The sequence below is a fragment of the Carcharodon carcharias genome, chromosome 26 (genome assembly GCF_017639515.1).
Source record: "Carcharodon carcharias isolate sCarCar2 chromosome 26, sCarCar2.pri, whole genome shotgun sequence".
Classification (NCBI taxonomy): Eukaryota; Metazoa; Chordata; class Chondrichthyes; order Lamniformes; family Lamnidae; genus Carcharodon; species Carcharodon carcharias.
In genome coordinates this window covers 33,018,380-33,034,493 of record NC_054492.1, presented here as the reverse complement: position 1 = coordinate 33,034,493, position 16,114 = coordinate 33,018,380, and the positions used below count along the sequence as shown (strand labels likewise).

Here is a 16,114-nt window from a genome sequence, read left to right as displayed (position 1 = left end):
CAACTCAACTGCAGATAATCCTAGATTGCAACAGTGACTACACTTAAAATATATTTCATTAGCTTTAAAGCACTTTGGGACATCCTGAGGTTGCAAAAGGTGCTATGCAAGTAAAAGTTCTTTCTTTCTCTAATGAATGCCCTAATGTGTCAGCTGGCAGCATGCAGGGTTGCCAACTGAGATTAAATGGAACCTTGAGGTTGATGAGTTTAGAGTGCTTGTAAAGTCTATAGGGAGGTCTTGCAGCTCTGTGGGTAATGCCCCTGACTCTGAGCCAGAAGCTTCAGATTCAAGTTATAGTCCAGGAGGAAACCTGGAGGTTTCATCACATGACTTGCCCTCACGCTCTAACCATTAGCCTGCCAATACATCCATCCTCATGGCACACCTTCTTCTTACGCTAAGTGGAAAGTAAAAAGACTCATTACTCAATTGGATACTGCTTGACTGTCAGCCAAATAGTCTTTTCCCCCACCACCTCCCCCCCAGCCAACAACCCCCAACACCGCCTCCCACAAATTTTCAATACTTTTATATATGGCGAAGAGAAATATTCAAAGAAATTCTTTTAAAAACTTTCTTTTTAATGTCCTGACGATTTTTCTCCAGGGTTTCACGCAGCGATGTCCTGGAGATTGATCTTCAATTCCTACAGACTCCAGGCCAACCCTGGAGGGTTGGCAACCCCAGCAGCAGAAAGCTTACCAGTTGGCTGTGCTAACAAACTACACTGCTTTAGGGTTTGAACTCCAACACTTCTATAACCGGGGTGGTGCCGGGCCTCGAGCTGGTGTATGATCACTGGAATAAATGAGCTCTCACAATCTGTGAGTCAATGTATCCTTTTATATATGTGATGCAGTAACTCTGAATGTGATGAGCCTAGGGATTGAAGAAAAACTTTGTCATTTTATTCAGCTCACTGGATATGAGCTGCTAGACCTCTGAAAGTAGTAGGATAAACATTGTCCTGGACTGTGCCTTAGATTAAAAACTGCAGAATAGTTTTATTAACAAGGTGAGCAATGGATAAGGCCAGAATATAGATGACAGTAATTTACAGAACATATCCTTTCCACTTTAATTACAGAAAATACACAGAAGGAACCTTCCTTTAATGTGGTTATTAAGAACAAACCCTTAACAATAACATATGTGATCACTTTCATTTACTTTATCTTTCTCTTGATAACTTCAGCAGAACTGATAAACTGGAAGTTCAATCCCTGACATATAAACTGCCAATCTTTGAAGTTCAACCAGCAACAAAATAAATTGAAAATACACTCTTGCAGAATCAAACAAATCTGCTAATCAAGCATGAATAGAAATGCCAAGTATATCAACGGTTCCAGTGGCCAGCGTTGGGAGTGACAGCAATGTTCATCCAGTGTGTCAGACCTAAATCCATTTGACACTTTACTCAAAATTCCTGGAATTTGGACCGTTCCCAGAAGTCAAGAAAACTTTGTGTTAAATGGCTAACCATTGGAGTTATTTGCTCGTAATAAGATTTTCAAACAAAATACATTTGGACAGGAAGAGAGTTCTATTTATTTATTTAACTGAAGATAAACACCAGGGAACAAGGGAAAAAATAAAACACTGCAGATCCAGAAATATGAAACATAAAAAAACTACCGGGCACGCTCAGCGAGTCAGCCATAACATCCTGGAATCAGTCACAGAGTGATGTAAAACAGGAGGAGGTCATTGGGCCTATTGTGTCTGTACTGATGCCTTGGTAGAGCTGTCCAATTAGTCTCACTCCATTATAAACAAAAGCAGAAAATGCTGGCCTGAAGGAGAGTCATACAGACTCAAAACATTAACTCAGTTTCTCTCTCCACAGATGCTGCCAGACCTGCTGAGTTTTTCCAGCATTTTCTGTTTTTATTTCCAATTTCCAGCATCCACAGCAATTTGCTTTTATCTTAGTCCCACTCTATTGCTCTTTCCCCATAGCCTTGCATTTTTTTTTACCCCCTTGAAATAATTGTCCAGTGCTCTGTTAGACTTTGCTCTTGAATATGCTTCCACCACCCTTTCAATCTGTGCATTCCAGGTCACAACTCACAATGTAAACCGTGGCCACTGATTCTTTTACCAATCATATTATGGGCAGGACTTTTCCATCGGTGTGTGGGAGTGGGCCCGAAACACCGACGCATAAAATGTTGCGCGATGACATCGGGCGCGCATCCCAACGTCATCGCGCTGAGTGGCGATGTTTCGGTTAGCGGGCGCATGCCGGAGTTGGCTGCACCCCCGCCGATATATAAACATTAGGATTTAATTAAAGTTATTATAAACGCTGCCTGTCAAACCTTAAGGTTGGCGGGAAGGCAAAAAGGCCAAGCGGCCTTTGCGTTTTTTAGGCAACCTCATCCACGAGCGGGATGAGGTTTCCTAAAGCTTTTATTAAATAAATAAATTTTCATAAATTTAAAAACATGTCCCAACTCACATGGCACAGTCACATGAGGGGATGTGTTTGAATCAATTTATAAACCTTTTAGTTAATCTTTTGAACATAGATTCAATCTCCCTGAGGCAGCTCCGTGCACATGCACGTGAAAGAGTGCTGGCCCCGACTCTCCTCCCCTCCCACCTGCACAGGTAGAGCTGAGAGCTACCGGCCCATTTAACGCTGGGCGGGCCTTAATTGGCCCACCCGTGTAAAATGGCAGCATGGAGCCAACTGGGGGCAGTGATCGTCTCTGTACCCACCCCCTCATCTGCTCCCACCCAGCCCACCCGCCATATGAAAATTCCTGCCCATATCTCCGTCTGCTCATTACCAACCTTTTCATCATGGTGGAGACATGTGACAAGTTAACACTTCAAGCCCTTCATCAGGTCTAAAAGATATTGCAGGTGGGTCTCTGCCCCTTTCTCTCTTCCTTTCGGCTGATAGAAGGTTATGCCTGAGACACATGAACATGCACACGGACATACAAATTAGGAGGAGGCCATTCGGCTCCTCAAACGTATTAGTTGCTACTTCTCCCCATTACGGCCAAGAGACTAGTTTACAGGGGTTTGTATGTTTTGAATGGAATACCAACATTAACCGAAATGTAAACAGCTTGTACATAGTAACTAAGGATTTATATATTGGACTTATTAATCAGTACAAATGGGACAGATGCTCCATGTCCCTCACCTAGACCACTAAGCATAATAATTGTACAACAGTCCTGAGAAACTGTATTTAACTTTTTAGAAGGACCATACAGACTCAAAACATTAGCTCTGTCTTTCTCTCCACAGATGCTGTCAGAACTGCTGAGTTTTTCCAGCATTTTCTGTTTTTAGTTCAGATTTCCAGCACCGGCAGCATTTTGCTTTTATCTTAAGTTTCTCGGGTTTGGTTTAAGTGAAATAACCTGCTCTCCTGAGGAGAGAACGTGTGTTTGTGCTTCATAATTCGCTAAAGGGGAACTGGGCTTTGTCAGCTGCTAGGTCTGGGGATTCTGAAGGCTGGGGTCAGATCTCCACGCGTGTCTAACATGCTAAGGTAAAAGACTGGTATCGGGGAGAGGTAAGGCGCAGGAGGTGGAATGTGTTCTGCAGTGCTTGCTCGCTTGTGTGCATCTTTGAGACGCACCGCCGCTCTTGCCCTCTCACGCTGCGCGATTGTAGCTGCACTCCCTCCTCACTGCAGCCTGGACCTGCCCCTCACAACACAAGAGCCCGAACTGGACAGAAATACTCCCGCTCACGGAATTTTCCCTCGGACTTGGAAGCGCTGCTCTCACTGCAGCAAACTCAGCATCTGGCGATCTCCTGTCACCTTTCCTCATTGCACGGTAAGAGACCGTTAATCGCGCTACAGATGAGAGCTGTTTAAAAAGGGGATTTTTAAGTGAGGAGCGAGTTAATTGAAGAAGCAAAGCAGAATAACACCTATCGTGCTTTTATATGTATGTAAACTTTTCAGATATTTTATAACCAGTGTGTGTTTCTGTGGGAATAAATTTACTGAGCCGATGTGTTAACCAATGACAGTGATGTGTTGGTGCAGGTTGGAGACTGAGGTACACTAAGAGCACTGAATCTCCGCCTTCAAGTACCACAACATTAATGAGTTACCCTTGTGAAATCTAGGTCCCCTCTACTCCATCTGTATAAACTGTGAGGTAAATTATGTCCTGTCTGGGCGTGACTGAGTTAATTGTGATATAATAATGATTAATTGACCCTGGCTCTAAAATACCCTCCCTAAATCTTTCTGCATCTCTACCTCTCTCTCTCTCTTGCTATGCTGCTTCTTAAAACTGCCTCTGGGACCAAGTGTTTGGTCACCTAATACCTCTCTTTATATGGTTCAGCGTTAAACGTTGTCCAGTAGTGCCAATGTGAAACCCCTTGGAACATTTTACTATGTTCAACGTGCTATATAAATGCAATTTGTTGTTACGCAGCAGAGCTGTAACCTCACCAGAAAAAAAGTTTAAGTGGATTCATTAGGATCTCACCTTGCCCCCCACAATCCTATTGATTTATTCTAACTGGTTTCTTCTCTCCTGTTTAGTCATCTCTTTTTGTCATTGTTTGATTTATTGATTCTAAGCATGTTCTTGCAGTCATCTTCAATCCCTTTAATATCTCCATCCATTATTTTATTGCTTATCTTCTCAATCCATCCTTTTTTCTCCTTGTTAATTCTTAAAAGTTTTTCTGATCCTCTTCTCTTTCCTTAGCCCCTTTACAAGCCTTACATTGTGTGCTGTTATCTTCCTCAAAGGGCTGCTGTCTACAAGAGAATGTGAAGAAGGAATCCATGTGTCACTCTCCTCCTCAACAACCTGTTCTTTACCCAGAATGGAATTTAGTTACAGGGTCAGGTTGGAGATGCTGGGATTGTTCTCCTTGCAGCAAAGGAGATTGAGGGGAAAGTTGATAGAGATGTGCAAGATTATGACAGGTTTAGATAAGGTAAACAATGAAAAGCTATTCCTAGGCACTGAAGGTACAAGTACTAGTGGTCACAGATTCAAGATTTTTGGGGAAGAGATGTAGAGGGATGTGAGGAAGAGCTTTTTTTACACAGCAAGTAGTAATGACCTCAAACCCACTGCCTACGAGGGTGGTGGTAGAGGAGGTGTGCAATGATTTCAAAAGGAAATTGGATGGGCACTTGAAGGAAATAATCTTGCAGGGCTGTGGGGATAGAGTGGGGGAATGGGACTGACTGGATTGTTCTACGAAGAGCTGGCATGAACTCAATGGGTCGAATGGCCTCCTTCTGTGCAGTTATTAGTCTATGGCTTGAATTTTATGGCCCTTGCGTGGGCGCGTGTCTGACCCAAACGGGCGTGAAATCAGCCGAGTGTCCCAACACCATCGCGCACTCGTGGGATATTTCATCGTAGGATGCACACAAAAGTGTGAAGAGAGCCCACCGACAATTAAGTGTGTAATTAAGCCCATTAAAGTCCTACTTGTCAGTGATTTTGTGTGGCCTGTCCAACCTTACAGTTGGTGGACGGGCCAAACGGCCAGGCGGGCTTTACATTTTTGAAGAAACCTCATCCAAGGGCAGATGAAATCTCCGTTAGCATTTAAAATAAAAAATAACCGGGGATTGTTTTTTGTTATGAGGTCCACTTTCAGGTGCTTGATTGTGCTGCATGGACATTATTTTGCAGCGTTTTTTGGGCTTTATTTTCTTATTTGCAGGTCTGCAGCTCCTTGAGGCAGCTGTCTGCCTTCAGGGAGCTCTCACCACGCCCACGCCCTCTTCCCACCCCCAACGGCAGTGCTGAGCCTTTCTCCAGGACTGTTAATTAGCCAGCCAGCGTAAGATCGTGGTCAGGCACCAATCACGCACGGAAGCACATTTCGCTTCTGCTTCCAAGCCCATCAATCGCGTGCACCTGACAAGCACAAAGTTCAGGCCTATGCTCCATTCACCATCTTAGTATCCATTATTTCTCTAGCCCTCATTCATTCCATCACATGCTTTGTCTTTTATTGCATGATCTCTGTTCCTTGGTTACTGCTGTTTAATCATTGTTTATTGTTCTCCAACTTTTCGAGTGCTTCTCTGATTCCTGTGTCCTCCAGCCCCACCCTCCAAAAACCTGACTTTTTATACCATTAGATCCTAACAATGAATTTCAGTGGGAATATTGAATGAAATGTATCGAGCCTCTACACTCCCTTCACCCTAAACATAGAGTTGTGTTCAGGTGCAGGCTACCAGGATTGTTGCTTTGATATATTATTACCTGATTTACTCCCCTGATTTTTCTCTTCCTCTGCTGGAGGTCTGATCCATGCTGAGGTGTAATCCCATGGATAGAAGAAGTTGATTCCTGCTGGAGTTAGCCATGGGTCAGTGAGTAGCACTCCTGCCTCTGAATCAGAAGGTTGTGGGTTTAAGTTTCACTCAAGAGCCTTGATCACAAAACCTAAACTGATGCTCCAGAGGTGTACTGATGGAGGTCTGTGCTGTTAGAAGTGTCATCTTTCAATTCGAGATGTTTGCTTGCCGTCTGCTATGTCCTGGCTGATAGTTATCCCTCAATTAACATCAGTAGAACATAGTACCTGACAATTGTCATAGTGATGTTTGTGGGATATGGTTGTGAGCAGTTTGGCTGCTGGATCAGTGCTGATGCTTCAAAATTAGTTAATTAGGTGTCAAGCATTCTGAGGTTCTGAAAGGCACCTATATACACATGTAAGCCTTTTCTTGAAGAATGTTCCCAATTGGTGAAGGGGCTGGTTTACAGTGAAGGAAATATGGGGTCAGGCACCTCTCTAAAACTTCCCCAAGTAACCCATTCATAGTCAAGTTTGATCCTGTCTCCATTTGATGTCCATATACATGCACATCCTGCAGAAATCATGGGACAGAGATCTGGAGGGAGAAACATGACTGTGTTCCCAGTTGCACCAAACCAATTACAGCAACACTATTGTCTCTCAGACTGAGATCAGATATAAAAACAGAAAATGTTGGAAAAACTCAGCAGGCCTAACAGCATCTGTGGAGAGAAAAAAAGAGAGTTAACATTTCGAGTCCATATGTCTTTTCTTCAGAGCTAAAGAGAAATAAAATGTATTGAAATTTATACTGTTTAAGGGGGGTGGAACAGTTGGAGCTGGATAGAAGGCCAGTGATAGATGGAGGAAAGGAGAGATTGCCATAGTTGTCATGGACAAAAGGACAAAGGGGTGTTAATGATAGTGGTACTGATTAAAGGAGGTGTTGATGATAGCATTAAGGTTAGAAAGCAGAATGTGTTAATTGCTATTGCTATTATCACATTCTGCTTTCTGATCTTAATGCCACCATCAGCACCGCCTTTAGCCAGTGCCACTATCACTAAGACCCCTCTATCCTTTTGTCCATGACATCTCTGGCAATCTCTCCTTTCCTCCACCCATCACTGGCCTTCTATCCAGCTTAACCTGCTCCACCCCCCTTCAACAGTATAAATTTCATTACATTTTTCTTCTCTTCAGCTCTGAAGAAGAGTCATATGGACTCGAAATATTAACTCTGTCTTTCTTTCCACAGATGCTGTTAGACCTGCTGAGTTTTTTCAGCATTTTCTATTTTTGTTTCAGATTTCCAGCATCTGCAATATTTTGTTTTTATCTGAGATCAGATATAATAACAGAGGCAAGTAGTCATGACCTGTAGCATCTCCGTCCATATTTCTTTACTGAAAGTGTAACATGCTTCTCATTTGCTTGCAGGCTGGATTGCGAGACCTTCTCAGCTTAATATTGAAGCAAAATAATATGTGCATTTCCAGTTATAAGATTCAAAGGATTAGCTGCCAGTCGCAGAAGGATTCCCACTGTGTTTAATCCTGTCAAACAGATATCCTAATACGCACTGCACGACATAGCATTTAGGATGAATGCTAGTATTAAAGGTTTTACCAATCCTTTCTTAAGACAGACTCTCCTCTATGACAATAATGGTACATGGGAGGACACCTCCTTGGGACATCCATGCAACAAAAGCATTGCCTGTCACTTTCAGCTACCAGTCTTCTCCAGTGCAGCTAAAGTTAGAGTTGGGATTACCATTCTTGTTTTCACTATTTCTGCCATGTGCAACCTTGCTGTGCTCTGGACGACCACTCAGAATCGCAAGAGGAAATCTCATGTCAGAATTTTGATCCTGAACCTGGCTGCCGCTGACCTCCTGGTAACTTTCATCGTGATGCCTCTGGATGCCACCTGGAATATCACAGTGCAGTGGCAGGCTGGGGATATTGCCTGTCGGCTGCTCATGTTCCTAAAGCTGATGGCTATGTATTCCTGCTCATTTGTCACTGTGGTGATTAGTGTAGACCGTCAGTCTGCTATTCTAAATCCTCTGGGCATCAGTGAAGCCAAAAAGAAGAATAAGATTATGTTGACAGTGGCTTGGTTATTGAGTGTCATCTTGTCCATTCCACAGGTAAGAGCTACTTCGTAAGTGGGAGTGCAAGTCACTTAACATTTGCTGTTCTGGTTTCATTCTGAGGTTCTCCATTTAAACCCGAATTTGGATTGATTCAGCAGCTACAGTCAATTGCCAGAAGTTTTGAGTCAGACGACCACAAAGGCCATTTTGTGACAGTTTAATGCTCTGTCTTGCAGTGGAAGTAGTCAAGTTCTCACTGACAGAAGAACAAAATTGGTGAATACCCAATGTACAAACCAAAATAATATTCTAAAACTATCAAAAAAACTGATAGCTCCTAAAAGCACCACTTCTTCACCATCTGTAGAGACTTCCTGTAATTACTGTCTGTCCAACACAACCAGTCACCTTCATGGTTCCCCAGGCATCTCTTGAGTCAGCTCTTAGACCAGTCAGTAGTGATGGTCCTTCCTGTACTTAAAGGAGATGTGACAATAAGATATCCCATTGGGAACACCATACTGCTGGTCCATGTGATAGATGGAGTTTGGGGTTTGTTCCCATCATTGTGGTATTCTGCCAGGCAGCATCCTGAGCATTCAGCTCAACACTGAGAATCTCTCTTGCAAGATTTGTCCAATATTGACAGCCCTAAGTGTAAGACAGATTAGTTCGAGAAAAGTCTCTTTTGTTAAAAGGGCACTGGCTTCATGAACAGAAGAGTTTAATTTAGAAATAAGTGGGGGTGAGAAGGTGAGAGTGAAGGCTAAAGGACCAATACATGATTTTTCCAAATGCAGCTGCTGCCCACTAGTAGGAACTTGTTTTAAACAATTTTTTCTCTTCAATTTTCTGCACCTCAAAGTGAGGAACTTTAATGCTGGAGAACTAAACACTTGGGTACTCAGTGATAACAGGACAATAAGCTCAGGGACAAGCACTCCCAGCACAGGTGAGAAGCAAAGTAAATCCCCTTCTACACTGCCCATTAAGCATTCTTAGCTTAGTTGCAACAATAATTAGATGCAGACTGCAGCTCCTTCTATTGTGTGCCTTAAACCCAGTGCTGCACTGGTGTAACATTCCTCAATTTCCTATGTTTGCCATCCCATGTACTCTCTCCATAAGATTAAAGAATTGAGACTACTCAAGTGTAATTCATGCAGTCATGTAGGAGAGAATTTCTTTCTATTGGCTTAGCCAGATTTAGACCTATGTTTTAGGAATATGGGGAATAGGAGCAGGCACTTTCCTGCCCTATCCCCTTATTCCTTAATGTCCTAGAAATGAAGAATTGCACTCTAACCCTTTGAGTCATGCAGTCTGTACCCTGAGGGAACAATTTTATGTGAAATTTTGTCATATTTTTTCATGAAGTCACTTCTTTAAATGAACCTTACAGAATTAAAAATACAAATAGTTCTTTAGGTGGTTTGCAAAGAATCATAGAAAATGCAGCACACATGGAAGACTGAGGCAGATTCTACAGTTTGGCGATCCTGGGGTCGACTGAGTTAGTGATTGATTTAAACACAATGAGAAGGCTGTTGTATTTTTGGATCAAGAGGGATAAGAGGAGAAAGTTCACCAAACCATAATCAATAAAACGGCAAGAGAAGACAGACTACAAAATAAAGAGAGAGATTGCAGGCTAGAGTTGAGCATAGGACCACTTTTCAGATTCTGGGCTTTTTTCCCCCTTCATCCTGTCCAGGAGGATTTAGAAGTGTTAGAAAAACCTTCTGAGATAAGCGAGCTGCATCTAAACCTTGGCCAGGCTTGAGCTGCCTAGAGAGGTATCATAAACAAGAAGCATTACTAAATTAAGCAAGCTCCTGCAAAGTCCAATTTAATCAGTGAAAGAGGCTTAACAGAATCAATGGAAAATTTACTTAGCACTTTCTTTTATATCGCACATTCATGACATTCCAAAGCATTTCAGTACCACTGAAGTACTTATGAAATGTAGGTTCTACATGGGGAAATGCAGCAGCTAACTTGTGCACAACAAGCCAACCACCTGGAAGTTCCTGTCCAAGCCACTCAATATGGCCATTCCTTCACCGTCATTGGGTCAAAATCCTGGAACTGCCTCTCTAACAGCACTGCGGGTGTAACTACACCACAGGGACTGCTGAGGTTCAGGAAGGCAGTTCACCACCACTTTATCTCAAGGGCATTTAGGGATGGGCAATAAATGCTGGCCTAGCCAGTGATGCCCACATCCCATAAATGAATTTAAAAGAAACAAGCTCCCACAGATAGCATTCAGATAAGTTATCAGGTAATCTGTTTTGGGTATGTTGCTTGAGGGATAAATGTTGACAAGGACACATGTAGAACTCCCCTTTTCTTCAACAAGCACCATGGGATCTCTTACGCTCACCTAAGATGGCAGGATTTAACATCTAAACTGAAACAGTGCACCTTTGACTCAATGCTGCACTGAAGTGGTCCAGGTTATGTGCTCAAGTCGCTGGAATGGGGCTTGAACCCACAATCTTCTATCTCAAAGGCAAGAACACCACCACTGAGCCATGTGAATTACACCCTTAGGCAGCTAATGGGACAATGGGGCTGCTGCCCCCTTCTCCCCATGGTTCAGTTGATCGGTTGGATTACTCAGTATAAAATTGAGGATATACACCATACAAACCAAAAAGATCTCCATTTCAATCCATGGCCTATGCTGATACCTGCAGGGTTAGTATTGCGAGTACAACAATCGATCCCAGCACTACAGGTTACAGAGGATGGAATGAGCTAATGATACCTGTCTTTACTATTTGGAAATTGCAGTCTTCAGTTTTCTCAACTCACACAGTGACACTGAAATGAACACTGATGCTACCATGAAATACATTGGTCTATTTATATTGCAGAATACTAGTGGATCTTTTGTGGTGCTGCTCATGATTAATAAGTGACAACAGGCTTTGTGCACTTTTGCAGACTCTGCATAAAAGCAAAACACTGCGGATGCTGGAAATCTGAAACAAAAACAGAAAATGCTGGAAAAGCTCAGCAGGTCTAGCAACATCTGTGAAGAGAGAAACAGAGTTTCAAGTCCTTATGACCCTTCTTCAGAGCTGAAGAGAAGTGGAAATGTGATGAAATTTATCATGTTTAAAGGGGCTGGGACACCCCTTATTCTGCTATTATCACATTCTGCTTTCTTACCTTTACGCCACTATCAGCACCTTTTTTAGCCCTTACCACTGCCATTAACACTCCCTTTGTCCTTTAGTTCAAGACATCTTTGTCAATCTGTCCTTTGTCCCCAACTATCACTGGCCGCCTATCCAGCTTCACCATTCCACCACCCCTTAAACAGTATAAATTTCATCACATTTCCACTTCTCTTCAGCTCTGAAGAAGAGTCATATGGACTTGAAACATTTGCTCTGTTTCTCTCTCCACAGGTGCTGCTAGACCTGTTAGGTTTTTCCAGCATTTTCTGTTTTTGTTGTAGGCTTTGCATCCTGTTTAACCCTGAGCATCCAACACTGTCCATCATAAGAACCATTTACTTCCACCTCTGCAACATCGATAGCCTCCATCTCCACCTGCTTTTCCATGCCTTAGTCATCTCCAGATGCCAATGTTCTTCTTGCAGGCCTCCTATATGTGTCTACCCTTGATGGACTGTAACTCTTCCAAAATTCTGCGGCTCAGACACCCATTACCCTAATCCATCGCTGCTTATAAAGGTTCCCAGTCTCCCAACCTCTCAAATTTTAAATATCTTGTCTTTATCTTGAAATCCCTCCATTGCCACTTTGTCCCGTTTGTAGCCTCCTCCCACTCTCATTAATCCTCTGAATCCAGGGTCTTGTGCAACCTGCCTTTCTATGTCACAACTGGTGTTTTTCTCAGTTGTTTAAATCTCCATCTTTAGAAATCCCTCAATCTCTCTCTTTCCTTATTTTACGAACCCCACCACCCCTTTAAAACCTAGCTCATTGATTAAGGTTTTGCTCATCCCATCTAGTATTTCCTTTCATTTGGCGTCCATTTTCCTGATGCCATTACGGACAGCCTTGGGACATTTTAAAGTGCTTTATAAGTGCACATTGTTCTCATACGATAAAGGACAGCAAACTTTATGTATATTGTAGCAGGCCTAGTGTATATTATCACAGAATCACAGAATCACACAGTGCAGAAGAGGCCCTTTGGCCCTTCGAGTCTGCACTGACACGTGTGAAACACCTGACCTACCTACCTAATCCCATTTACCAGCACTTGGCCCATAGCCTTGAATGTTATGACGTGCCAAGTGCTCACCCAGGTACTTTTTAAAGGATGTGAGGCAACCCGCCTCCACCACCCTCCCAGGCAGCGCATTCCAGACTGTCACCACCCTCTGGGTAAAAAAGTTTTTCCTCACATCCCCCCCTAAACCTCCTGCCCCTCACCTTGAACTTATGCCTCCTCATGACTGACCCTTCAACTAAGGGGAACAGCTGCTCCCTATCCACCCTGTCCATGCCCCTCATAATCTTGTACACTTTGATCAGGTTGCCCCTCAGTCTTCTCTGCTCCAATGCAAACAACCCAAGTCTATCCAATCTCTCTTCATAACTTAAATGTTTCATCCCAGGCAACATCCTGGTGAATCTTCTCTGCACCCCCTCCCATGCCATCACATCCTTCCTATAATGTGGCTACCAGAACTGCACACAGTACTCCAGCTATGGCATCACCAAGGTTCTATACAACTCCAACATGACCTCCCTAATTAACAATATCACGTATTGCATGGAACTGCTTTTCACTCGTCGTTAGTCATGGTTGGTTGAGTCCTTTTAACTAGAAATTTGTTTTTGTGACATATTCAGTGACAGTTTTAGCAATTACTTAAAGAGGCAGCTGACAACATGAACAAAGATGCGTTGCAAGTAATGTGCAAGCAGCAATGCATAATGGATTAATTTTTACTGAGATGGCTGAGGTACTTGGACATATTATGGAGCACTATTTACAACTTCACTTTCTCTGTTATAGATTGTCCTGTTTCACACTGTGAGTATTACTGAGCCTCAGAACTTTACGCAGTGTTCCACAATGGGAAGTTTCAAAGCACGCTGGCAGGAGACCTCATACAACATGTTCACTTTTGTTTTTCTCTTCCTCGTGCCACTGGTGATAATGATATTCTGCTACACGCGAATCTTAATGGAGATATCAAAGAGGATGAACAAGGGAAATAGTAAGTTGAATACTCATTCCTGGATCTTTTACTGAGTTGAAATCTAAATTCATCCAACAGTATCCTATTGTAACTCATTCTTTCTCAGCATATTAAATCTGTGCAATAGCATATCCCGTAGTCTTTCCTAGTTTCCCCAATCTTCAGACTTTTTGATTCTACCCACAACTTGCTGATTTATTTCCTCTGCTCGCTTATACTTTTGATCTTGATGGTGTCCTTCATTAAGGGACTTTCTCTTTTACCTTTATTTTTCAAAGGCTCAGTGCATTAGTGCACGGTGTAGTGCACTAATTGAGTCTTATAGACCAGGAAGATTCCAGATTCAATCACAGGTCTGTGTTAATCTTGGGGAGGGTGGGGTAAACTTAACAGGTCTGGGAATAGAGAGGAAAAATGGACGAGCAGGGATTTCAACTCTAATTATCCCCAACTTCTTTGGGAAAGTATTCATATGTAGATATTGGGTGAGTGTAGGACTGGACTCGGATGTAATGCCCTGGCAAGGTAAATGACCCATCAGTATTCTCTGTCCAGTCTTTTGCGTGAAGATTGGTTGCTTCATGAAGGATTATCTATACCTGTAAACTGCATGCCTAAGAAGAGGGAAGAAAATGAGAATGGGTAAAACCCTCAAAGCAAATTATTTCTGAAACTTTTATATATTTCCAATGAAGGTGGTGTAAATCATATTATTTTGTTTTGTGTCCTCTTCTAGTGTCATCAAAAGAAGTGCACTTAAGGCGGTCGACAAATAATATACCAAAGGCACGCATGAGAACTTTAAAAATGAGCATCATTATTGTAACCTCCTTCATAGTTTGCTGGGCCCCATATTACCTCCTTGGACTTTGGTACTGGTTCTCACCAGAAATGCTTTCTGAAGGAAAGGTCTCTCAGGCATTGAGCCACATACTCTTCATTTTCGGCCTCTTCAACACAGTGTTGGATCCTATCACCTACGGACTTTTTACCATGCATTTCAGAAGGGGCTTACAACGCTGCTGCCATTCTGCAAAGATGGCATCCAGTTCAGATCTCAATTCTACCCTGACCGGATCATTCAGATGTTCTGCATCATCCTTTCGCCTCAAGAGATTGAATACACTTGCTCAAGAAGGTCAGAGATCAATCACGGAAATTGAACCTCATAGCAGAGGCAATTACTGCAACAATGGTTATCTTAGTGTATACGGGGATGATGCCAAGAAAAGCAACACATGTGCTGATGTCTGATAACAATCACCAAGCAGTCTTGCATTGCATGACAGGACAGTTGCAATGCTGCAAGTAATGGCTTAGGTGGAGTGTGCATGATTTAATTTTTACAGTTCTTCCAGTGGTTTCCCTTTTAATTCTTTTCTTTCCAATTCTTCACCTTGTCAATTTTTTTTCACAAGTTAATTGTTTCTCTATCTGCAAACACTAGAAACAAAGCCAGTTGTCTCTCCAATGATAACACCATTGATGTCAAATAACGTTGAGACACAAAGGCTGGGATTTTCCATGCCCACCAGCATCAGGTGTATTCCGTAGCATGAGTGGACAATTTGGCGTGACTGGTTTCATGACGGCGTGTAACCGGTTCGAGATTGTCTGCTCTGTTCGCCATCAGTGGGCCGAGTTCTCTGCCATCAGATATTGGGAACCTCATTGTCATACATCAGTATATCATTATTAGACCTGCCTGCTGGAATCGTCTCCCCACCCCCCCATCCTCCCTCCACCCTGACTAGATTGTCCGCCCACACTCACGGAAAAACATTCCGATGTGTTTCACAACAGCACATAAGCAACGTGAACAGGGCAAGCTGCACTTCACTCAGGTCTTCAAGGTTTGTTTGCCTACCTTGCTTCAGGGAGCACTCGCAGTCACCAGCGCCAGGCTTCACAGACAGAACCACATCACATTTAGGGGGGCTCACGGCAGGTCTCCACCTACCAGATTAGCCATGCGTGGGTGGCCTTTCAGTGGCTGCAGGGCTAAGGCTTGCTTGGGGAAGGGGAGAAGTGGCTTCAGGCAAGGGACGAGGCTGCAGGACAAGAGCTGTACTGGGGAAGGGGGGCATCCCAGGGTGTGTGGGGGAGCACATGTTGATCTGTGCAAGTGGCTTCAAGATGGTGAGGGCTGAGGAGGCAGTTTGCAGAGGAGATGAGGCCACATGGAGATGTGAGGGTGTGTGTGTGAGAATGGGTGGTGATGTCCCTTGAGCTGGCAGTGAGTGAGATGCCAATGAATGTGTGATGGGCTTGTGAGTGTGCATTTAGAGTGATGAACTGGTTGCTACTCCCTGACTGCACAGATGAGATCATTCATCCTCTATCTGCATTGGATGGCCAACCTTTTTTTGTGCAACATTGGCACTGTTCACCACTGCCACCGCCTCCCCAAGTCTGGTTGGTCATACCGCTGCCCATCCTGCGGCCAGAGCTGGGGTAAGGGATATTGCGGCAGGCCTTCACAGTGTCCAAAAGGCACTCCAGCGACGTGTCACTGAACCTGGGGGCTGCAGTCTTTTTGCCTT

At 43.3% G+C, this 16,114-nt stretch overlaps 1 protein-coding gene across 1 annotated transcript; it reads left to right on the top strand.

Moving 5' to 3' along the window:
* The first annotated feature begins 7,879 nt into the window (after positions 1 to 7,879).
* gnrhr4 (gonadotropin releasing hormone receptor 4) lies at positions 7,880 to 14,825 on the top strand. The gene is made up of 3 exons (XM_041174904.1): positions 7,880 to 8,431; positions 13,385 to 13,589; positions 14,308 to 14,825. The coding sequence occupies exons 1-3, from the start codon at positions 7,880 to 7,882 to the stop codon at positions 14,823 to 14,825; spliced, it is 1,275 nt and encodes a 424-aa protein (XP_041030838.1).
* Positions 14,826 to 16,114: the final 1,289 nt, after the last annotated feature.

Excerpts from the sequence above, each read along its gene's own strand:
- gnrhr4 (XM_041174904.1), top strand. The coding sequence starts at position 7,880 with ATGAATGCTAGTATTAAAGGTTTTACCAATCCTTTCTTAAGACAGACT. Across the intron at positions 8,432-13,384 it reads TCATCTTGTCCATTCCACAG|ATTGTCCTGTTTCACACTGT; the intron begins GTAAGAGCTACT and ends TCTCTGTTATAG. Across the intron at positions 13,590-14,307 it reads GAGGATGAACAAGGGAAATA|TGTCATCAAAAGAAGTGCAC; the intron begins GTAAGTTGAATA and ends GTCCTCTTCTAG.